The sequence below is a fragment of the Erinaceus europaeus genome, chromosome 1 (assembly GCF_950295315.1).
Source record: "Erinaceus europaeus chromosome 1, mEriEur2.1, whole genome shotgun sequence".
NCBI classification, from domain to species: domain Eukaryota; kingdom Metazoa; phylum Chordata; class Mammalia; order Eulipotyphla; family Erinaceidae; genus Erinaceus; species Erinaceus europaeus.
Genome location: NC_080162.1, coordinates 10,379,663 through 10,404,329, shown reverse-complemented (window position 1 = coordinate 10,404,329; position 24,667 = coordinate 10,379,663). Strand labels below are relative to the sequence as shown.

General features: G+C 39.9%; 1 protein-coding gene across 6 annotated transcripts in view; it reads right to left on the bottom strand.

Moving 5' to 3' along the window:
• Positions 1-24,667, bottom strand: part of BICC1 (BicC family RNA binding protein 1) — a 326,137-nt gene that overhangs the window by 36,127 nt on the left and 265,343 nt on the right. For 5 of the 6 annotated variants that reach the window (XM_060189826.1, XM_060189940.1, XM_060190007.1 and 2 more), the window contains 11 exons: positions 23,073-23,231; positions 21,176-21,229; positions 20,224-20,418; positions 18,954-19,205; positions 15,195-15,326; positions 10,790-10,976; positions 8,757-8,918; positions 8,014-8,210; positions 7,079-7,211; positions 5,952-6,108; positions 3,343-3,508 (listed from right to left, as the gene is read on the bottom strand). In XM_060189826.1, the coding sequence (XP_060045809.1) occupies positions 3,343-3,508; positions 5,952-6,108; positions 7,079-7,211; positions 8,014-8,210; positions 8,757-8,918; positions 10,790-10,976; positions 15,195-15,326; positions 18,954-19,205; positions 20,224-20,418; positions 21,176-21,229; positions 23,073-23,231 (1,794 nt within the window). The remainder of the gene's footprint in view (positions 1-3,342; positions 3,509-5,951; positions 6,109-7,078; positions 7,212-8,013; positions 8,211-8,756; positions 8,919-10,789; positions 10,977-15,194; positions 15,327-18,953; positions 19,206-20,223; positions 20,419-21,175; positions 21,230-23,072; positions 23,232-24,667) is intronic. The other variant, XM_060189875.1, reaches the window with a different exon arrangement.

Sequence of the window (24,667 nt, the reverse complement as noted above, 5' to 3'; positions counted from 1 at the left end):
CATTTCCATTTCTGACTTGCCACTTCCGGTTTTATCGTATAAAAGCCACTTCTAGTTCTGGTTTCTCTTTCTTCTGCATCCCGACCTAGAGGAGATCAGGCATGCAGACCGGGATGTCGCCGGCATTGAGGTATTGGCTCCACGTGGCTTAACCCGCTGCACTCACAACCGACTCTGGGGCTCCCACATGAATAAAGATGTGTATTGCTACCACCACCAGCTTGGTTCCTGGATCATCTCTCCCACCGGCTACACTAGCCCGGAAGGCCTAAGGACTCCGGTTCGAGTCCCCCAGCTCCCCACCTGCTGGGAGGTTCACTTCACAGGCGGTGAAGCAGGTCTGCAGGTGTCTGTCTTTCTCTCCCCCTCTCTGTCTTCCCCTCCTCTCTCCATTTTTCTCTGTCCTATCAAACAATGACGACAACAATAATAACTACAACAATAAAGCAAGGGCAACAATAGGGAATAAATAAATAAATAAATTTTTAAATGAGAGAGAGAAAGAGAGACGCCGACAGCACTGTTTCATCGCTCATGAAACTATCCCCATGCAGGTGGGGACCAGGGGCTTGAGCCCAGGTCTTTTCATATGCTAACATGGGCACTCCACCGGGTATACTACAACCTGATGGATACTGTTCCTTTCACGTATGTAAACGATTCACTAAATGTTATTTCTTGATACAGTCTGCCTTATAGAACCCTTATCTTTCACTTCTTACTGATATGAAGAGTTGGTTCTTCGTTAACAGCATATATGTTTAGGCTGCTGACACCATCTCTAAGAACTTGCTTATCCATTCTCAAAGAAAGGAACATAAAAAAACAGGTCATATAGGCATGAACTGAGCTAGAAGAAGTCAAGAACTACAACATAAATGGCAGGCATAACAGCATCATCATGAAGGAAGTTTGATACTTCTTAAGTGGAAAATACTTAACTTATAATAAATAAATCTACCAGGAAAATCAATAACTTCATGTTAAATATAAAGCATTTAATATTACATATGATATTTCATGTTAAATGTAAACTATAGGGGCTGAGAGCATATGTTACCCTGAGCAAGGTGCTAGTTTCAAACCCTAGTCCCCATTTGCAGTGGGGAAGCTTCACAGGTGGTGAAGCAAGGGTGTGGTGTCTCTTTTTCTCTATTTCCTCCTCCCTTCTAAATTTCTGTCCTATAAAGTAAAAAAAAAAAAAAAAGGGATGGGGCTGTAGGAAGCAATGGATTCATATTACAAGCACCAAGCCTCGGTGACAATCCTGGTGGCAATAAAGATAAATAAGTACACAAATAAATATTTAAAATATGAAATACAGCTAGAAACAAGGGCACTTTATAAAGGTCATGGTATTTGTAAAAAAAAAAAAAAAATCACCTAAAAACTTAAGAAAATGTTCAATGGGATAAAAAGAATTAATAGTAATAACCAATGCACTGAATTGCAATTTTTCACTGGAATCACAGAAGCATTAATTGTTCCATAATTTTTTTCATATTTAATTTACTTTATTGAGTAATGTCTTTTTTCTTTTTTTTTTAAATTTATAAGAAGGGAACACTGATGCGGGGGAGACAGCATAATGGTTATGCAAACAGACTCTCATGCCTGAGGCTCCTAAGTCCCAGGTTCAATCCCCCGCACCACCATAAGCCTGAGCTGAGCAGTGCTCTGGTGTATCTCTCTCTCTCTCTCTCAAAATAAAATAAAATAAAAATTAATAAAAAAAATTTTAAAAAAAGAAGGGAACACTGACAAAACCATAGGATAAGAGGGGTACAACTCCACACAATTCCCACCACCAGAACTCTGTAACCCATCCTCTCCCCTGATAGCTTTCCTATTCTTTATCCCTCTGGGAAGCAATTACAGAAGCCAGACCTTCCACCTTCCGCATCCCACAATGACCCTGATTCCATAAATTTCCTTGGCATATATGTGGCAGGTTTTTTGTTTCTAGGGTTTTGTAAAGTTTTGCTTCAGATTGAAGCTAAAAGAATGGAGAAAATAAATATCTTGAAGTAGCAGATCTGGTACTAAAGCAAAATATTGAGAGGAGTCTCTAAGAGCATAAAACCCTCAGCACTCATACTGTCATCTATATGCAAAGCAGATGCCTGAAGTTCATTATCAAATTCATTTTAAGTAATTATCCTAATACTTTGAGAACGGATACAGAGAAAATCCCTGCTGAGGAAATTGTTCAAAATAAGCATGAAACTCCATGAACCAAGAGAACCATCAATATTTAGCATCTACTTTCAAAAGCTAAAGCTTCCTATCAGTCATTTTCATAACTATAGAAGTCACACAAATTAATTATCTACATTTCATAGAAGGGATATTATACTTAACTGTTTGAGACAGTTATGAGGCAGTAATGCTTAGAAATAAAAGCCTTCATTTCTTTAAAATATTTAATCACAGATGATGTCATTTACACAAAGCTGTGACAGAGACCATTTTTACATCACATATGATGTTTTAAATGGTTCTTATTTAAGCTAAAGTCCTGTCTATCGTGCTGTTTGTGATAAAACCAACACCTAATTACTACAGCAAGCATATTTATTTATTTGCTTATTTTTTTTATTGCCACGAGGGTTGTCACTGGGGTTCAATGTCTGTACTATGAACCCACTGCTCCAAGGGACCTTTATTTTTTTTATATTTATTTTATTTATTTATTCCCTTTTGTTGCCCTTGTTGTTTTATTGTTGTAGTTATTATTGTTGTTGTTGTTGTTGTTGGATAGGACAGAGAGAAATGGAGAGAGGAGGGGCAGACAGAGAGGAGGAGAGAAAGACAGACACCTGCAGACCTGCTTCACCGCCTGTGAAGCGACTCCCCTGCAGGTGGGGAGCTGGGGGCTCGAACCGGGATCCTTATGCCGGTCCTTGCGCTTTGCGCCACCTGCGCTTAACCCGCTGCGCTACAGCCCGACTCCCCTTTATTATTTTTTTAAGTTTTAATTTTTTTTCTTAAATTGGACAAAACAGAGAAAAACTGAGAAAGGAGGGGAGGCAGAGAGAGGGAGAAAAAGATAAGACACCTGCAGACCTATTTCTCTGCTCATAAACAGTCCCCACCCCCGCCCCGTAGGTGGGGAACGGGGACACGAACCCAGGTCTTTAGGCATGGTGATATGTGTGCTTCACCTGGTGACCCACCACCCCCACTCAGCCTTCTGGCAAGCATATTTCAAGTTAATTTCAACTCGAGAGCGGAAGAAAAGCCGATTTTTTTTCCCTTTTGACTGCCAAACATTCAGTGAGTTTTCCATTCTCCAGCCCTGATGCCCTATGTCTGAAGGTGTTTTCCATTTCTCCCCGTTACCTGTATGTTGATGTAGGAGGGCCGTGGGGTCAGGCGGGCCCGCTCGGAGTTCTGCTGGGCGGCTGCAGCCCTCTCAGCAGCGCGCTCACTCCCGGGAGCCTTCTTGTCAGCCAAAGGGCTTTCGGCAGAGCTCAGTTCAGGATCTGAGAGCAACCTGTCAGTGCTGCTGTGAAACACAGTTTGGAATTTAACACTCCACTATGATAGTTACACCCTCTGAACATTTCCTATGAGCCACATCCACTATGCACCCATTCCCAACCATGGATATCTCACCCATTATCTCAACTTACCCTCAGAACATCACTGTGAGATAGCCATCAATAATACCCCAACTTTAAATGAGGGAAGTACCTCATCCAAGCTCATGGCTCTTGGTGAATAGCACAGCTGGGACTTGAATCCAGACCTTCTGACCATAGACTTGAAGTTAAAACTAGTTCATGAAATAGTAAATATGGTACTACAGAACTAAGAAGCAGTTCAAAAAAAAAAATAGACAAAGCAGATCTCTAACTTCATCAGGAAGATCTCAGTGACTCAGGCACGTAAGAGTCGAAACAGATTCAGTCAAGCCAGAGTCAGAGACCGGGCTGTCAGAAAAGTCATGACTTTTCTCCCTATACAAAAATGTATCATGAATTCAGTGACCCTGTAGTTGATCTAATTAGCCTGAGTAAAACATATGATGCTATAAACAAATACACACTGATAAAGGCAGTAAATGAACAAGAAATGTTCTTTCTGACACCTGTTCGTCATGCAGAAGCAGGGTATGAAAGTGGTTCTTCTAGTGGGAAATGTTAAATGATCGTATAAGAGCTTGTCTGCTCACTCTATTAACAGAGGACTTTAGAGAGGGCAATTGGAGCATAAAGCAGATGTTAAGTATTTTGTTTGCTTGACCAAAATTTCGAAGGCTTCCCAAAGAACAGAGGAACTGGAATTTAAGGGCATCTTAAGGCTCAACAGTAGAAAAGTCCAGGAGAACAGCAACTCAGAGACATGTCATAAGCAAAGGAGAGGACACAATGAAATAACTGGTGGTTTTACATAAAAATACGATGGAATCTGACTTGTGTTTAAAAAAAATTACTGAAATTACATTAACAAAATTACTGATCAAACTAATGAGAGATTAGAATCAGGGAGAGACTTCTAGGGGGTACAACTTAATTAATGTGAGAAATGGTAAGTTCAGAACACACTTATTGATGAAAGGGATAAACTTCAATATGGAGAAGAAAGAGAAAAATCATTCCTCTAACCTCTGGCAACTAGTTCTGGGTATTAACATCATTGTGTCAGATAAAGCCGGCTTGAATGAAATGGGAATAGTCATTAACTGATCAAAGAGTTTATAAAAAGCAAAAAAAAAAAAAATTGCTAAAAAAAAGATCAAGTAACAATCTATTATAATTGCCTAAAGATAATCTACTCTGTAAGGAAATAAGAGGAAATAAATAAAACCGAGGAGGCGATAGGCTGGATAGAGTATGATAGGCAATGGAGACTTGATATATAACCATTTCAGTACTCTGTCTTTTAGAAAAATATTAGTAAGACAGTCTTGCAAAAGGGACCTCATTGAGTGCACACATTACCATGCACAAGGAGCAGGATTTAAGCCCTTGTTCCCCACCTGCATGGGGGGGGGGGGGTGACGCTTCATGAGCAGTGAAGCAAGTTTGCAAGTGGCCTCCTTTCCCTCTTAGTATCTCCCCTGCTCCTTTCAATTTCTCTCTGGAAAAAAATGGCCGCCAGGAGTGGTGATTCTGTAGTGCGGGTACCAAAGCCCTAGTGGCAATTAAAAATTAAAAGAAAAGAAAAAAGAAGAAAGTTAATAGAAATGAGCAATAGAAGAGGAAGCTATGTTTAATGCAACACACAGAGATATGTGCGTATATATTTGTTTATACTCATTGTGACTTGTAGTAAATAAAAGAATTATACCATCATGCATTTATTCCCAAAGTTATCAGTTAGTTATCTCAAAAGAAGAAAACTATAGCTAAAGTTAAAAATTCAAAGTCAAATGAAGGACAGTTCACAGCAGGAATTTTTCACATCCAGAAATTAGAAAGTGAAAATTGTCTTGCTGATTATTGAAAAGCAAAGAAAATATTCATCTCAGAGCAAAATAAATGTTTTAGAAGACCAAGATAAATGGATAGGGACTATAAAAAAAAAAAGAGGGGAAATTGCCATATACTAGTCCAGAATACAAGTTTTCAATGAAAAGGAAATAAGAGAAATGAAAAATCTATGAGGAAGGGTAACCTCACTTGAACCAGAGAACACTACTTAAAATAATTTAAAACAAACCCAGGGCTTTATACACTGCCTTTAATTTTTTTTTTTTGATTGTCCTTATTAATTGACAGGCAGAAGTCAAGAGAGAAGGAGGAAATAGACAGGGAGAGAGACAGAGAGTCACCTGCAGGCCTGCTTCACAAAGCTTTGCCCCTGAAGGTGGGGACTGGGGACTTGAACCCCGGGTCCTTGCACACTGTGACAGGTGTGCTCAACCAGGTGTGCCACCACCCAGCCCCAGGATTTATACATTTTTCAAAGGACCATGCGTGGGGTTTTAAGATGAAAAGACATACTGTAAATGAGAGTTTTTTGTGCCGTGTAGCAATTCTACCGTCTGTCTCTTAGCACAGGCAACTTTGGCGTGACCCATCAGCTGTTTCAGGTCACCAGCACTGCCAGAATGGGAAGGACTTCGAGGCATGCCAACTTCAACGAAAGCGTCATTACAACCTGTAGAGAAGCAAGGAGTGTGAACATCCTGAGGTCACCTAACCAGCAACATTCATTTGTAATGGGAACAAGTCAACATCTGACTCTAAAGAGACGCAAGGATAACAGCTTTCTGCTGCAGAAAAGACACTTTAGCAAATGTGGGCTGTTTTAAAAATTCACAGCAGAATTTGAAAAGACTCTGACATTTTATTTTTCAAACCGGTAGGAAGGAAGGAGTTATAAAAATAGGCATTTTCCTTGTTTTGCTTAATGTAACATGTATAGAAGTTGATATATAACGATGTCCACATAAACATATAGCATTACAATACAATGTGATTTAATTATTTTTTTAATTAAGCATACTCTGCTTGGAAATGTCCTCCTACACAATCCCATCCCCTTTAATTCAGGAAAGTTCAATGTAACAAGAAAATGATAACTTTTCTTTAGTGTTTTTCATTTTATCTTTTACTTTTTTTGCCTCCAGGGTTATTGTTGGGGCTCGGTGCCTGCACTTTGAATCAACTGCTCCTGGAGGCCATTTTTTTCCCTTTTGTTGCCCTTGTTATCAGTGTTGTTGTTACTATTATTGTTAACATTGTTGTTGGATAGGACAGAGAGAAATGGAGAGAGGAGGGAGAGAAAAGGGGATGAGGAAGATAGACACCTGCAGACTTGCTTCACCACCTGTGAAGTGACTCCCCTGCAGGTGGGGAGCTGGGGGCTCGAACTGGGATCCTTACGTCGGTCCTTGCACTTTGCGCCACATGCACTTAAACCCACTGCACTGCCTCCTGGCTCCCTCATTTTATCTTTCAAAGGGTTCTTTGGAATTTTTCTGTAGCAATACGTTGTTCTTCTGCATACTTAAGACAGGTTGAGTCACAGCTAGCAAAACCAACCCCAAATCACTGACAGACTTTGCTCAGTCACTTTTATCCAAGTAAACGTGACCCAGTAGGCTGAAGTTCAGAAAGAGAAATACCTTCTGCTCGATTCGATTTGGAAGATGACTGCTCAGATCCAGTTGTCTGTCTAGATGGATCAACGTGATTCACACTCAGCACTTTCTCCCCAAGTGATGAAGTGGATATTGCACCATATTTTATATTTGGAGACTGAAGAAATAATAGAAAATAACAGTAGATGTTTAATTTGATTTTTTTTTTCCCATCAGCGCTGTCCATGGGGCTCAGTGCCAACACTATGAATCTATTGCTCCTGGCAGCCAGTTTCCATTTATTTATTTATTTATTTATTTATTTATTTATTTATTTATTTTCTAGTTTATATTACATAGGACAGAGAGAAAGGAAGAGAGGATGGAGAGATAGAAAGAGAAAGATGGATACCTGCAGAACTGCTTTACCGCTGGTGAAAAGTCTCTCCTATAGGTGGGGAGCTGGGGCTCCAACCCAGATCCTTGTGTTTAGTGATGTATGTGCTTAGCCAAGTGTGTCACCATCAACATGCCCCAGATATTGTCCTAATTTTAAAAATCATTTCAGGTGATGTTTAAGCAAGTATTTTTTTATTAAAAAAATTATTTATTTATTTATTCCCTTTTGTTGCCCTTGTTGTTTTATTGTTGTAGTTAGTATTGTTGTCGTTATTGATGTCATCGTTGTTAGGACAGAGAGAAATGGAGAGAGGAGGAGGGGAAGACAGAGAGAGGGGAGAGAAACACAGACACCTGCAGACCAGCTTCACCGCCTGTGAAGCAACTCCCCTGTAGGTGGGGAGCCGGGAGCTTGAACCCGGATCCTTCCACTGGTCCTTCCGCTTTGCACCACATGCGCTTAACCTGCTGCGCTACTGCTAGACTCCCTTAAGCAAGTATTTTTATATTTATTTAGAACAGTATTTGATTCCTTATAAAGAGCAGACATAGATCACACTGTCTCAACTGAAGGGCATTACCTGTGAATGTCCATTTAAAGAAGCAGAGATTTTTTTGCCTTCTGCCTGGATGCTTTTGAGATGGACATCAACAGGAGTCAAGCCAGGAGGGGGAGACGGAGCTGTGTGCTGGTATGTGGGTACTCCCGACAGTAAAATATTGGTCAGTGTAGCCTGGGCAGCAGATGGAATCATAAGGTGTGGGATAGCAGAAAAACCTACAACAGCATTTCACAGAGACAGATGTTAGAACACACTTGAGGATCCATAGCACATTTTCAGCAACAGCCCAAAACATCATTTTTGTTGCTGCAAAGTCCCAAGAGAATTCAGCTCTGATACTTCTCTATAAATAGGTATAACATTAGCAAGTAGGAATAACACCCTGGAGAACATTCAATTCAAGCTTCTCACTGTGCAAGTGAGGTAACTAGCTAGAACTTGGCTCATGCATGCCACCAAACACATCTGTCCAACTAGAATTCACTGGTGATTATACCAGTGAACAACACGCACCTTTGCCACTTCTCCCTATATATTAAGATCTTCTTTCTGGATCTGTCTGTCACATCTAAAGGTCATGTTTTACTGTAATAAAGAACTCATTCCATTGGTATGCTGTGCTTTTAACATACATATAATCTCTAGGTGGCTGCAACATGCTTTGGGCTGTTTATCCCCCTTAAGAAACAAAAGGTCCATTTCATGTATAAATAAAACAGCCTAAGAATGCACGCCTTGACTGGTATTTAAATCATACTGACCTGTAGGAGTTGAGGGATTAGCGAGTGGGGGTGCCCATAATGTGGGGCTGGGGGTTCCAGAGCTTGGACTTTGCAAAGGACTGACTGAGCTATTCAGAGCATTCAAGAGTGAGTTTGGGGTTGTTGAAGTGTTCAGAGATAAGGCGGTGGGTCCCAAAAGACCTGTCATAAACAGAAGTAAAATCAACACATAAAAACTCAAGGTTTTCAAATGGCCTCAATATTGCCCCTTGAAGTCCACACTGAAATAGTTGGCTTATTTCCAGATAAACAGCATGGGTGATAAATGGCCTTCCCTCGAAAAGCCACCTAGGTCAGTACCTGATACAGCTCTAACAGACGGCCCAGTCTTTCCACAAACAGATGATGACCGGCAAATGGGAGAAAGCTGTTCTCCAAACCAGGAGAACAGTTGGGGTCACTGAGCACTGCTGGCTTGTACGAACATAATTTTGCTCAACTTGAAACCCAATTGTGTGTCTTTTTTTTCTTTTTACACTTACTGCCAAATAAATTTTTTCCAAACCTTAACATTCGCGGTAAATGGACGACTGCTTCCCATGCAGTCATTTGATTCTATTTGTCTCATTTCCAAGTGGTCTAAACTACCCCACTTTTTATCCAAACACAGACATGTTAAAATACACAGGGACTTATTTGTGTTCTTTCTCACAATGTATGAGTACTTTTCTCAAAAATATGATACTGTTTCTTTTATTTGTTTGAAGAATTTCATGTTTAAGTAATGAATTTCCCCCTCAGTATTTAAAACACAATCTGAAGTAAAACAAGAGCTTCTACTAACCATTATAGGTAAGTTGGATGCATGGTAGCATTTTAAAAATGGTGTTGATTCTGACTCTCTTGCTAGTCTTTTATTTTTCTCTCTACTGAACTCAGGTCCCACTAGGTTAGCTGACTGGCACTTCCTGGCTCACAACCATCACTGTGATGCTGTGACACTGTTTAGATCCTCAATGAAAGGGACAACTTTGTGAGGTAAGGGACCAAGGGAGAAAAAAAAAATCTGCCTTTATATAATGGTGGCTAGGCAGGGCCCACTGGAAATATTACTAATACTATAACCGCATTATATTTTTAAAGTAAGAAAAGTTACTAGAAAGAAATAAAGATCACGTAATATTTTTCTGTCTCAAAACAACACTGAGTGAAGCAGAAGAATTTGTTAGGATTTCTGCATTTGGTGGTTTTTTTTTCTTTTATTTAATCAGTGAGCCTAGAATAACAGTAATATCACCACCAACTTTAGATCGTAAGATGGGAATTTATTAAGTGAGGCATGTATGTCACCTAGACTGCCACATGGTCCTTCTTACATTTTTAAAGAAAGAGAGCACTTGGACAAGGCTGTTGTTTCACCTTTTCTATTCTCATCTGTAGATTAAAAACACAGGACTGCCGGCTTTTCTGGGTGGCCACGCCAGATGTCCTTTGTGACTAGATGAGGCAAGTCTAACAGCTGGAGGAGGCGGGGGTTCTGCGTGCTTTCACGTCCCCTAGTCCTCCTCCCTGCACGGAGATTTGCAATGACTTTGTGAAAAGCAAACTGGATAGAATCGTTATCTCTAGGGACTGATGGCAATATCGCAAATGCATGAAGCAAACAGCACATGAATTAAAGTTCAGCCTGCTCACTTCACTTTCAACAGCATCCTTAATTTAGAAGAACAAACATCACCATGAAAATAAAAGTCAGATCTTTATTATTTATGCCAAAACAAGGATCTGGGAAATAGAAAAAGAAAAAGAAAAAAAACAGTGAAGTCTAATAAAAAACATAAAATGTATGGATTCAAGTTTTGTTGCTTTTTACTTGATCTTAGGGACAGAAGAAGGAGGAGGAGAAGGAGGAAGAAGAGGAGAAGAAGGAGAAGGAGGAGGAGGAGGAGGAGGAGGAGGAGGAGGAGGAGGAGGAGGAGCCTTTTAAGACATAGCTCCAAACAGCCCAGGGAAAGAGAGCTGAAGAAGCATTTCCTCAGTGACTAAGCAGCTCTGTAATAGAAGTTTTATACCTAGTCCAGTGAGTCCAAGGCCTGCTGAAGCTAAGATATCCAGGCTGGGACATGACAGGCCGGCAGGGCAGGATGCTGGGGACAGAGTGGTTGCTATGGTAACCCCACTGCTTTCAAGTCCAAGGAGACATTTTCTTGCTTCATACATATTTAAGGCATTTCGCTCAACACTTTTCACAATCACAGACTATGAAAACACATAATGGAAAAGAAAAAAAGTGACATGAAAGTCTACAATGAATTGGGAAGGTGGGTGAGGAATGAATATGGTAATATGGTCATAAGAATTCCACTCAGAGAACATATTAATGCTGCTTTAAAACCAACTGCAAATCCACACCATTGATTCTCAAGTTTGCTATTATTTTTTAAACTTATCAACTTTAACCACTCTCTCAGCGGCATCCTGTATTCCATGTGTTGTGACGGAAGCTGCACCTAGATCTTAAATTCCTGTGAAAACCTTCTGAAGTGTGGTGAATTATTCATAAGGGTTACAGCACAGCTATGGAGGGACAAAGGGAGGGGTGGCACTCAGTTTATCTCTACACACCCCCCATGCTAACTTACATCCTCTTATCTTTACATTAAAGCATACCCCTCCCCCATCATCTCATTTAAAAATTAATAAAACTTGTTCTCCTATATACACAGCACATGCGTACTAGTTAATCAACCTTGAGGTGTTATTATTTTTCATTAAGGACCTACCTAGGCAAAGCTTATGGTAAAATACATTTCTAAACAATAAGCTTATTATTATTATCATCTAGAAAAACAAAAATGTCAGCCAAAGGAGCAGTAAACCTCCATCCACAGTAAAGTAATTGATAATCTGTGTTTGAAAAAACAGAGAGGTTGTAAGACTTCAAAGATTTCTGGGTTTTTTTTTTTTTTTTGGACCTCCAGGGTTACCACTATGAATCCACTGTTCTTGGGGGCCGGGAGTGGAGGTATAGAAGTAGTTGAGAAGGAGAGAGAAAGAGAGATACCTGAAAATCCGCTTCCCTGCTCATCTGGGGGCTCAAACCCTGTTCCTTCTTCCATAGTACTAATGTGTGCTTAACCAGGTGCACCACCACCCAGCCCACTGCTTCAAAGTTCTTACGATCTGTTTTCCCTTGACCTCTGCTCATTTCTCACTAATTTCTTGGAGGTGTTATACCGTCCATTTTGATTTACACAAGTCCTCAAAAGTCCGTTCTTATCTTTGGATCCTGGTATCTTGAAACACTGTTCAGTTGAAATTATTCCAGAATAGGGGGCTGAATGTTGACGCACCTGGTAAAGCACATACATTACAGTGTGCGAGGACCTAGGTTCAAACCCCTGGTCCCTTCCTGCAGGGAGAAAGCTTTATGAGTGGTGAAGCAGGGCTGCAGGTGTCTCTCTGGCTCTTTCTCCCCTCTCTATTTCTCTCTGTCTCTATCAAAAAATAAATAAAAAAAAATATCCCAGAAAGAGCTTGAAGATAAGTAATTGTAATGCCCTATAATTTAACTCACTGTAGCAAGATCACGTAGAGCCGGTGCCATCTCTTCCTAGAAATTTTCTTTCATTTTAATGTCACCAACCTTTAAATTATCATTTGAAGACGTCATGATTTTTTTCTATCTTTTAATATTCATTTATTTATTTTTCCTTTTGTTGCCATTGTTGTTTTTTATTGTTGTTGTAGTTATTATTGATGCCATCGTTGTGAGGACAGAGAGAAATGGAGAGAGGAGGGGAAGACAGAGAGGGGGAGAGAAAGACAGACACTTGCAGACCTGCTTCACCGCCTGTGAAGTGACCTCCCTGCAGGTGGGGAGCTGGGGGCTTGAACCAGGATCCTTATGCCGGTCCTTACGTTTCGCATCACATGCTCTTAACCCGCTGTGCTACCGCCCGACTCCTGTCATGATTACTTTTTAGTTGAATAGTGAATACACTGCTAATGTATATAAATGTCCAAACCATTATGCACATTTATACTTATAGTTTAGAAATAAAAAAGAGAAGGCAGGACTATCATGCTAACCTACTATAACTCAGTGACATTGATTCCCATCAGGAATTGTCTTTTATAACTGACTACAACAACTTTATATACTTATACATTACATATATTTCTATGTGATATATTTATTTTTTATTTTTATGTTTTGTATTTTTATTTATTTATTATTGGATAGAGACAGAAAATTTGAGAGGGGAGGAAGAGATCAAGAGGGAAAGAGACAGAGAGACACCTGCAGCTCTGATTCACCACTCATGAAGATCTCCCCCTGCGTGTGGAGACCAGGGGCTTGCACTTGGGTTCTTGAATACTGTAATGTGTGGGCTTAGCTAGGTGTGCCCCTGTATCTTACATATTATATATATTTATACTCACATTTTATAAACTTTTATTTCAATTTAAATATCAGAAAGCCAAAATCAATACAATGTCTCTGTACCTAAGATTCTAGAATTAAATAAATGTTATTGTTTCTGAAAATTTTTGACCAAAAAAATCTACTGGTTCACTTTCTTTTTAAAAAGGGTTTTTTTTAATGCTTTGCATTATTTTTCTTATATTTGATATGACAGAGAAATTGAGAAGGGTGGAGGAAATGTAGGGAAAGAGAGAGACCTGTGGTACTGCTTCATAGTTCATGAAGCTTGCTCCCTGCAGGCGGGGTCAGGGTCTGGAAACAAGTGCATTCAAGCTGGTGTGCCATTGGCCAGCCCCTTTTACTCATTCCATTTCTCTTCTTCCTGTTCCAAAGGCAACTCATTATGAATCTCCTGTGTATTCTGAACAACATTTTCTTCTTTAAAAATCTGCTACTGAGCCGGGCGGTGGTGCACCCTGTTAAATGCACATAGTACAAAGCACGAGGATTCAGTTTCAAGCTGCCGGCTCCCCACCTATGGGGGGGGGGGGTCGCTTCACAAGCAGTGAAGCAGGTCTGCAGGTGTCTATCTTTCTCTCCCCTCTACATCTCCTCCTTCTCTCTCGAGTTCTCTCTGTCCCATCCGATAAAATGGGGGAAAAAAATGGCCTCCAGGAACAGCAGAGTCATAGTGCAGGCACTGAGCCCCAGTGATAAGCCTGGAGAGAAGAAGAAGGAGGAGGAGGAGGAGCAGAAGCAGGAGAAGGAGAAGGAGAAGGAGAAGGAGAAGGAGAAGGAGAAGGAGAGAAAAAGAAGGAGGAGGTGGAAAAGGAGAAGCAGGAGAAGCAGCAGAAAGAGAAGGATGAGAAGCAGGAGAAGAAGCAGAAGGAGAAGAAGGAGAAGGAGAAGAATTTTTTTTAAATATGCTCCAAGGGGCCAGGAGGCAGCATTTCCAGTAGAGTACACACATTATTACCATGTACAAGGACCCGGATTCAAGTCCAAGTGCCCATGTGCAGGTGGGAAACTTCATGAGCCTTGAAGCAATACGTGGGTGTTTTTCTTTCTCTCTCTCCCTATCTCCTTTACACTATCAATGTATCTGTCTCTATCAACAAAAGGAAAAAGAAGGGAAAAAAGAGAGAGAAAAGGAAGGAAGAAAGGATAGAAGAAAAGAGAAAGATGAGTCACAGGGAGTTGTGGACCATTTATCATGCAGGCCCCAGGCCCCAGCAGTAGTGCTGGCATCCATATAAATAAGGAAAAAAATATCTGCTACCATTTACCAGTATTTCTTTTTTGCAAATTTCCTTTTTCATTCCAAAGTATTCTTTTTCTTTAACTTCCAGTATAGAACATTTTTTCTGGAGTATATAACTCTAAAAAAACAGTATAGAAATAAATTTTCTGGGACTAGACTGTTAGTAATCTCAGTGTCATTATGGCCCCAAATTTCTCTTCAAAGAAGTTATGCCAATTTGTACAACAGAAATATTCCTTTCCCACTTTCTCATTTGTGCTTTATATCATCATAACCCATTAATTTTTGTACTGTATATTTAATTATTATTGATAAAGTTTTACAATATTTTAGAGAATTCTCAGAAGACTAAACTGGGGAGAATTCATGACTTATTAAAGAGCATGAATACCCATTCTTAAATTTCTAAGGCAACAGTGGCCCATATAGTGAACAAATTGTTTAACCAATTAAATACAAGTTATTAACTCAAGGAGAACTTACGTGTCTAACATCATCAGATTGTAAATTAAAAAAAAAAGTTTTCCCTTTCTTTATCATATTCACAGAAAAATCATTACCAATAAGTACGGACTCCCAACACCAACACACATATAAGAAAAAACTATGAGCAAAGAGCATTAGAAACTTATATTTGCACAGAAGAACTAAACATAATGTATATGATATATATATATATATTATATGTGATCTTTAGTCCCATGTACATGCAAATACACACATCAGAAAAAAAAAAGTATAAAAGTGGGGTGACATAAAGCCCTCTGGGTTCAAATTCTGAACCGACCTTGCTTGGCTGTTTTGGCTTTGGTTTAATACTGATGAAGACGTCAAGCTGTTCCATCAACTGAGCAATGAATTGTGGGTCGACCTCAATTTCTTCTTTCATATCAAACATCAACACAAGAGGCAGACAACCCTAGAAAATGTTACAAGAGGAAGTGGAGGTGGTAACAATCATTCATTTAAACACCCAATTATTTTAACATGTCTGGAAATAATGCAGCAGGTAAAGATCTAAGTCAGATAACTATACTTGGAAATAGTGTCGGGGGCTGTTGTGGGAATAAAGTTGAGGGGCATAAAATGTCTTTGGAGGGGGGAGCGGGCGGTAGCGCAGAGGGTTAAGCGCATGTGGTGCAAAGCGCAAGGACCAGCATAAGGATCCCGGTTCCAGCCACTGGCTCCCCACCTGCAGGGGAGCCGCTTCACAGGCGGTGAAGCAGGTCTGCAGGTGTCTGTCTTTCTCTCCCCTTCTCTGTATCCCCCTCCTCTCTCCATTTCTCTCTGTCCTATCCAACAGTGACGATAACAATAATAAGTACAACAATATAACAACAAGGGCAACAAAAGGGAATAAACAAATAAATAAATAATTGAAAAAAAATTAAAAATGTCTTTGGGTAACAAAATGTGTCTTTCTGGGTTTGGTTTTGGTCAAAAAAATTTTTTGGTTTTTTTTTTTTTTTTTTTTACTCTCCACTTTGGAAAATGTATCCATTCTCTAAATTCAGTTTTGTCAGTTCTGACAGAAACAAGATTGTCATGTATTTATTTATATTTGTTTATTTGTTATTTGAGTAGAGACAGAGAAAATGAGAGGAGAGAGGAAGCTACAGAGGGAAAGAGACAGAGAGATACTTGCAGCCCTGCTTCACCACTTGTGAAGCTGTCCCTCTAAAGGGGCTTGAGTCCAGGGCCTTACACACTGTAATGTGTGCGCTTACCCAGGTGCACCACCACCTGGCCCTGTATTCATTCTTCAACTGGATGGTTCATTTTATGATAAACGGTGACACTCTTGGTTTATAGTAAGTGAAAATCGTTGTTTTACATGCATAGTTTTGTCATCTGTAATCAAAGTATGAACGAATCTATAACTGCTCAGAATATTTGAAGTGCACTAAATGCAAACATAATATGAAGGATCCTGAAACAGAAAAAAAAAAAAACCCACAAAGCACTCATAATAGTCCCTGGGTACTCTGTGTCTAGCAAGCAGTTAACAGCCTGGTAAAGCAAGCCTGACCAAGAAGGGAAAAAAAAAAAAAAATCACGGGCCACGAGATATTTCAGAGGGCAGGACTTGCATGCTTGGGGCTCCAAGTGCAAGTCTTTGTCATCGCACATGTCATGGCTGAGTAGCACTATGATCCTACGATCGTACTCTTGGTCTCTCTTCCAAAGTAAATAAATCTTTCAAACAAAAAAAGGGAGTCCGGCGGTAGCGCACCGGTTTAAGCGCATGTGGTGCAAAGTGCAAGGACCCGCGTAAAGATCCCGGTTGGAGACCCCAGCTCCCCACCTGCAGGGGGGTCGCTTCAAGGGCGGTGAAGCAGGTCTGCAGGTGTCTTTCTCTCCCCCACTCTGTCTTCCCCTCCTCTCTCCATTTCTCTCTGTCCTATCCAACAACGATGACATCAATAACAACAGCAACAAAACAACAAGGGCAGCAAAATGGAATAAATAAATTAATTAAAAATACAACAAAACAAACAAGCAAAAAAATTTTTTTAATAAAAAAACAACTTGTTACAGTCTTAGAGTTTAGGAAGGCAGTAGATAGTTATTATTGTCACCAAGTTATTTGTGAATTTGGTTGACTTTGAAAATCCCATGGTTAGAATTTGCTGTGTCATACAAGACCTTACCATGATTTATGTCATTTAATGCTATTTACAGATGACTAAATCTTACATACCAATAAGACCAGTTGTATCTGGTCTCCCTGGTCTAAGATTATAGGTGATGTAATATTTCAAAAAAAAAGTCATTATTAGAAATGTATTAGCAACTTAAACCCAGCATTAAAATTCAATCGGGTTACTAATTTGAAACCTTAAGTGCTTAAATGGATGGAATAAATACTCAGAACTGAAGTCTATGCATTAAAAAGATCTATTTTCCCCTCTCATATTGATTAAACAGTGATTTATAAAAACTATCAATTAATAGGAGTGTATATTAACAGCATTCCTGCCACCAAAGGTCTGTGTCCCTACCCCCACACCCCTATAGTGGAACTGAAAATCTATCCTTCCCCTCCCCCCAGAGTTGTTTGGGTCTTTTTTTTGTTTTGTTTTGTTTTCCTAAAATAGACTTCCTAGCTTTTTCCAAAATGGAGGCCCCAAATCTCATCTGCTCTATTCTTACCTTTAGGTTCCTGATTATTCAACAATTTGTTCTGCTTTCTATCTTAATGCTTCTCAGCCACCCAGCTGTAGTTGCTAGCTACCATGGTGCCAACCTGACTTCTCTGAGCAGACAACCCCACCTCTCCAGAGCCCCATCCCACTAGGGAAAAGAGAGGCAGGCAGGCTGGGAGTATGGATCCACCTGCCAACACCCATGTTCAGCAGGGAAGCAATTACAGAAACCACCTTCCACCTTCTGCACCCCATAATGATCCCAGGTCCATGCTCCCAGAAGGATAAAGAATAGGAAAGCTTCCAACGGAGGGGTGGGAATTGTGTGGAAATGTACCCTTCTTATCCTACTATCTTTTCAATCATTATTAAATCAATTTAAAAAACTTGTTGGGCAGGGGTAGATAGCATAATGGTTATGCAAACAGGCTTCTAACTCCCAGGTTCAATCCCCTGCACCACCATAAACCAGAGCTAATTAGTGCTCTGGTTTAAAAAAAAAAACAAAACACTTGTTACAAATTTCTTAAAAGTATGCATTATGTACTCTTAATGATTGTAATATGTTCACAAGTTCCCATCTATCAGAGGAATAAAGTCAACAAATACCACCTTGGATTTTCTGAGTATTTTCTCAAAAACAAATTCTGCAGGTAAGTAATCGTAAAGGTCACGCCTGAAGCTTACTGATTCAAATGTCACCAAAGATCAAACTCTGAATAACAGAACAGAACACTGAGTTCACAGGATGCCAGTCCCTCGTTATTATATGTCAACTTTAACACTGGGTTTTAAAACAGAAAATAAGAAGTAGAAAGATATTTCAGATTATACACTGGAAGTGGTGCTGAATTATACAACACAGCTATTTTCTTAATGCATGGTTTTCAAATTCATGCCGTATATCACTTTTGTTGACTTTTATCAAGGATGTAGAAAATGTACATGTCTCATGTTACCAGACTTTGTGTCTTGAAGGGTATAGCCAGAAATATATTTTTACCTTTTGTTGAAATTCTCAAAGGCAAAATAACATGTAGAGTAACATAATCACCTTCCACAAAATACAGCCGATAATTGCATTGTAACCAGCTCTGCATTTGATCTAAATATATATATATATATATTTAGATCAAATATAATATATATAATAATAATATAATATATATATATTTAAAATTACTGCAAGGAAATTACTAACCTGTGGAATGAAATTAGGTCTATAAGGCACTATGTACCTAGTTTTTCATTTCATTTTCTTTTACCAAAAAAGGCAAACATTTGACCAGTTTTCCGATATGCATTTAGAAATGCCACACAGTATACTGTAGTGTAACAGTTGACACTGTACCCAAAGAGGAGAAAAACAAAAGAAATAACCCTAATCTTCGTAGACCTACCATGAGATATTGCCTTGCAAGACAGACGGACTCAATGGTGCCCTGGAGGTAGACAGTCGATTTCTTTTGTGGATTACTGGGGTCAGGGAAATGGATCTGAGCACCTGTTCTCTGCATGATATGTTTGATGTTGCTTCCATTCCGACCCATCATAAAGAGATGATGCTGGGTCGCAATGTCCAGCTGTGTGCTCACAGGTACGGCTGATGCCAAGCTCCCGGCCAGATGCTCCAACAGCAGAGCGGTTCCTTCCTAGCAGAAATTGGAGGTAGAGAGAGAGAGAGACTTTTATGCAAATCACTTTGTACACAGGGTCAGAGCCCATAGCACTCCTAACAGCTATGGGAGACTTTAACAGAGCTCTCAACAAGCAGGTTATAGAAGAGAAAATTCTGGAAAACAAAATAGTCTCAAATCCTCTAAGGCTGGAGCAATTATTCAGTGGAAAAGTAAACTCTTCTCATGTATGAAGTCCCTGAATGAATCCCTGGTAATATCAAATGGAGGTATAAAGGCTACTTATTTCTGTAGCCTGTCACCTTATTGTTATTACTAAATTTCTAGCAGTTTTTTTTTGCTGGATTTTTCCATGTGTACAATCATATTATCTGTTATCTGTGAACAGTGTCAGCTTGACTTCTTTTCTTACAATATGTATCCCTTTTCTTTCTTTCTTTCTTTCTTTTTTTGTTTCTCTATAGTTTTTTTTATTACTGATTTAATAATGACTGACAAGTCTATTGGATAAGAGGGGTACAATTCCCACCACCAGAGCTCTGTATCCCATCCCCTCCACTGGAAGCTTTCCTGTTCTTTATCCCTCTGGGAGTATGGACCCAGGGTCACTATGGGGTGCAGAAGGTGGAAGGTCTGGCTTCTGTAATTGCTTCTTCGCTAAATATGGGTATTGGCAGGTCGATCCATACTCCCAGCGCGTTTCTGTCTTTCCCTTTTGCCTGTTATGGCAACAAATCCCTAGACAATGTTAGCAACTGTGACAGAGGACAGCCCTGTCATGTGCCTGACCCTAAGAGGGAAAGTCCTCACCCCTCACCCTTGTGAGACTGACTGGCTACGGATTGCCTGTATACAGACTTCATTAAGTTGAGGATTTTTCTACCAGTTCCAATTTTGAAAGGTCTTGATGATATGTAGAAAGTGTTCTCTAGAACTCCAAATAATTGTATGATTTCAAAAGTAAAATGTATTTAAGACTAAAATGTGCATGCTTTATGGAGTTAAGAAGTCTGATGTGATCTAAGCCACTTACCTTCACAGCACTAGTGTTATTCTGGGATCCTCGTACTATGACGGTAGCACCATACATTCTGGGACGCTGTTTGAATGACACTGAAATATTGTACGTTTGTGATACGTGCTGAATAGAGGGGGAATTGGCGTCAGGAACAGGTTGAAGAATTCCAGCGATTGGTAGCTCGAACATCAGCGCCAAAGGAAGAAGCTCCTTAAAGAAAAGTTGGGAAATACAAAGCAGACCGTTAAATCATTCTTCATTTAGGGATGTGTATGATCCACCCACTCTTTTCTCAAGGGAGAATTTTAAAAGACAAAGGCCTTTGTTAAAAACATAAGCCCCTCTCCTTCTCAAATTCTTTTTTTAAATATATTTTTATTATCTTTATTTATTGGATAGAGACAGCCAGAAGTCGAGAGGAAGGGGGATATAGGGAGAGAGAGATACAGAGAGACACCCGCAGCCCTGCTTCACCACTTGCAAAGCTTTTCCCCCTGCAGGGGGGAACCAGGGGCTCAAACCTGGGTCCTTGAGCATTGTAACATGTGTACACAACCAGGTGTGCCACCACCCGGACCCCCCCTTCTCAAATTCTGTCCTATCCAATAATAAAAAAGGATTTTCAAAATGGGACAAGTGAAAAAAAAAAAAACAAACATAAGCTTGGGACAGACTACATAAAGTTTCTTAAATAAAAAACAGTTTGCTTTTATTTAAGAAAAGTGAGAATTTGTCTTAACTGCCTGTGGCATTTCTTTTTTCCTTAGGAACCTTTGATTATTGCAAAATCATCAATAAGCTGAGTCAAATGCAATCCAGTAAGAAATTACTTTCATATGTAACATATTTTGTCACTATTTCGTACATACTGAATAGGATCTGGATATAAATCGATAACTAACGACCGTTTAATACTTTATAATACGAATATTGCTGACAATGATTTGCAGTATAGTGTAATAGTTACCCGGATTCTAACCCTGGCAGATTCTACTCCTGCTGGTTGTCCTGCAATTGACACCTGCCAAGTAAAAACACAGAGTTAGATTTAACTGAACCCCAGCTATCTGTATCCTTGTTAGTGAGAGTCACGTGTATCTATACATTTATATTTGACATGATCTGAGAGTTTGTTAAAATACAGGATTTTAGGTCCCCACCCCAGCCTGCTTGATCCAAGTTTGCATTTTAACATTCCCACAGGTGAGCCGTGTTAGCTGACAGATACCACTCCTTGGACTCCTTGAGGTTACCCTGTTATCTTTATATAAATCCTCTTGTTCACTACTCTTCTCCATTTTGTTTCAGCTCTGCATCTTAGATGAATACTGCACTAGATTTTCAAAATACTGAACTATGTCCCCATAGAAATTGGTAACTCCGGGGGTCGGGTGGTAGCGCAGCGGGTTAAGCCCACGTGGCACAAAGGGCAAGGACTGGCTCCCTACCCACAGGAGAGTCACTTCACAGGCGGTGAAGCAGGTCTGCAGGTGTCTATCTTTCTCTCCCCCTCTCTGTCTTCCCCTCCTCTCTCCATTTCTCTCTGTCCTATCCTACAACAATGACATCAATAACAATGATAATAATAACCACAACAGTGGTAAAACCATCAGGGTAACAAAAGGGAAAAAATGGCCTCCAGGAGCAATGAATTCATGGTGCAGGCACTGAGCCCCGGCAATAACCCTGGAGGCAAAAAAGAAAGAAAGAAAGAAAGAAAAACATTGGTAACTCTTACTTCCAGCCCTCTACTGAGATCCACCTCTATACTTACCCAGAGTCTGTTATTTAAAAAATAAGTCTGAGATAAGGGTAAGGGCGCAGGACTGCAGGGACTGTGCATACCATAGCAGTCTGAACACTGCTTATGCTTTTGATGACGGGTTACTAGTGTCTTGTGTGTCTATCACTGATAAGTCCCCATAAAGGGGAGTACATCTGGGTAGGAGTAGACAGCATAATGGTTATGCAAAAAGACTTTCATGCCTGGGGCTCCAAAGCTCCAGGTTCAAGTCTCCTACCACCGTGAACCAGAACTGAGCAGTACTGGGGTCTCAGTCTTTCCCTTCCTCCCTCCCTTCTTCCCTTCCTTCCTTTCCTTTCCTTCCTTTTTATCTTCTTTCTTACTTTTCTTTCTCTTTCTTTCCTTCTGTCTTTCTTTCTCCTGTATTTCATTCTCTCTCACTAAAATAAACAAAATACAAATATTTATTTTAAAAAGAGGAGTAGACTGTATCCATCTTTGTGGCCGATGTGGGTTTCTAGAACCGTGATTCTCTTAGAAGAGTGAAAACATATAAATAACACAAAAAGTACTCTTCTTCAAATATGGAAGCAATGCTTTTACAGGGACAGGTGAGTCCCATTTGTTTACAAACTCAAGCACTAGACATAGGCAGAGGATCAACTAGAGAAAGGCGTAATCCAGTCAATGCAAGGAAGCCAAGGCCTCAGAGACCGCCTTTGGAGTAGCCTGGGAGATCGCTGTGGATGCTGTCAACAGAATATCGGCGGATGCTGTCAACAGAATATCGGCGACAGATTGGTGCTTGGATACAGTGGCTATTCATACCTCTCCGACTCTTTCCTTAGCAATTTCATTCTATGTTACCCCTCACATCCTCCCCACTCCCCACTATATTAACCATCTGGAGACAGAGAATTTAAGACCCATTTACTACTTACTATGTATCTCTAAAAAAAAAAAAAATGCAGAACAGATTCAATCTTCTTTCAGTGGGTCAATCCTACATGTAATTTCTATGATTATTTTTTCCTCCCATCTGGCAAAAGAGATATGGATATGGGAAATTAAGGTTGTAATTTGCCCCCTACAAGTCTTTGTGAGGGGAAAAAAAAAATACCTGGTTGCTTTTTTCTGCTTGGTTATTCCTGTTGGAGTCAGGAAAGTGGATGTGACATCCTGTTTCTTCCATCACTTTTTTGATATTATTGCCACCTTTGCCAATGACATGAGAATGTTCTGTATATGAAACATCCATCTTCAAGGTAACTCGGTTGCTCTATACAGAAACAATGCATTACTTGTACAGGTACATAAAGGAAAGAAAAAAAAAACATTCTAAAAGCCTCTCTTGGAAAGGAAGAGCACTAACAAACAGGAATGAATGGGAGAGCTCACAGGTTCCTTAACAAGAGCGCCTCAATCCAAAAATAATCAACTTCAATGATTTCTTTTTGGTTATTAAAAAAAAAACACAGAAATACTCTAAACAAAGATAAGTTTTATGAAAGTAGATTTCCTGCATTTTAACTTTTAAATTGCCACTAGAGTTATCACTGGGGCTCAGTATCTGCATGATGATTCTACCAACTCTACTGGCCATTTCTTCCTCCTCTTTTCTTCTTTCTTATGTTGAAAAAGACAGAGAGAAATGTAGAGGGAAGGAGAGAGAAAGATGCCTGCAGCCCTGCATTATGGCTTCTGAATTTTCCCCTCCTGGCACGTGGGAACCCAGGACTTGCATTCTACTGGGTGTGCTACTGCCTGCCTGCCCCTTGGAAAATAGTCTTTAAAATAAAATCAGCTATGAGTTACTCATTTTTCCTTTAATTGACATCCATGAAACATTTATTTCAAGTAATTAAAAAACGTGAAAATGGGGGAGTTGGGCGATAGCGCAGCGGGTTAAGCACATGTTGCGGGAAGCGCATGGACCGGTGGAAGGATCCCGGTTGGAACCCTTACCTCCCCACCTGCAGGCGGTGAAGCAGGTCTGCAGGTGTCTATCTTTCTCTCCCCCTCTCTGTCTTCCCATCCTCTCTCCATTTCTCTCTGTCCTATCTAACAACAACGACATCAATAACTACAACAACAATGAAAAACAACAAGGGCAACAAAAGGGAAAATAAATAAATAAAAATTTTTAAAAATGTGAAAATGCAATCACAAGACTGAGTATGTATATGCCGGCAGGAATGTAGAATAAATAGGGAAACTAGAAATAAAATTAAGTTCTAAGCTCCAGACTGAATAAACTGAAAAAAAAAAAAAACACCCAAATAAATATACACGAGGAACGGGGGTGGGTGGGGGTGGTGACGCACCTGGCTGAGTGCACACGCTACAGCGCACAAGGACCCAGGTTCCACACAGCCCACCCCCACAGCCGTCCCCACCTCTAGGGGGAATAGCTTTGCCAGGGGTGAAGCAGTGCTGCAGGTGTCTCTCTACCTGCCCCCTTTCTATCACTCCTACCCTCTTGATTTCTGGCTGTCTCTGTCCAGTAAATAAATAAAGATAAGCCAAGAAAAAAAAATACATGTACCTTTTCCACAACTTCTATATTACTGTATGACCAACTTTACAAGGTACATTTACTATTTTTTAATTATTTTTTAATATTTATTTATTTTCCCTTTTGTTGCCCTTGTTGTCTTTTATTTGTTGTTGTAGTTATTATTGTTGTTATTGATGCCGTGGTTGTTGGAGAGGACA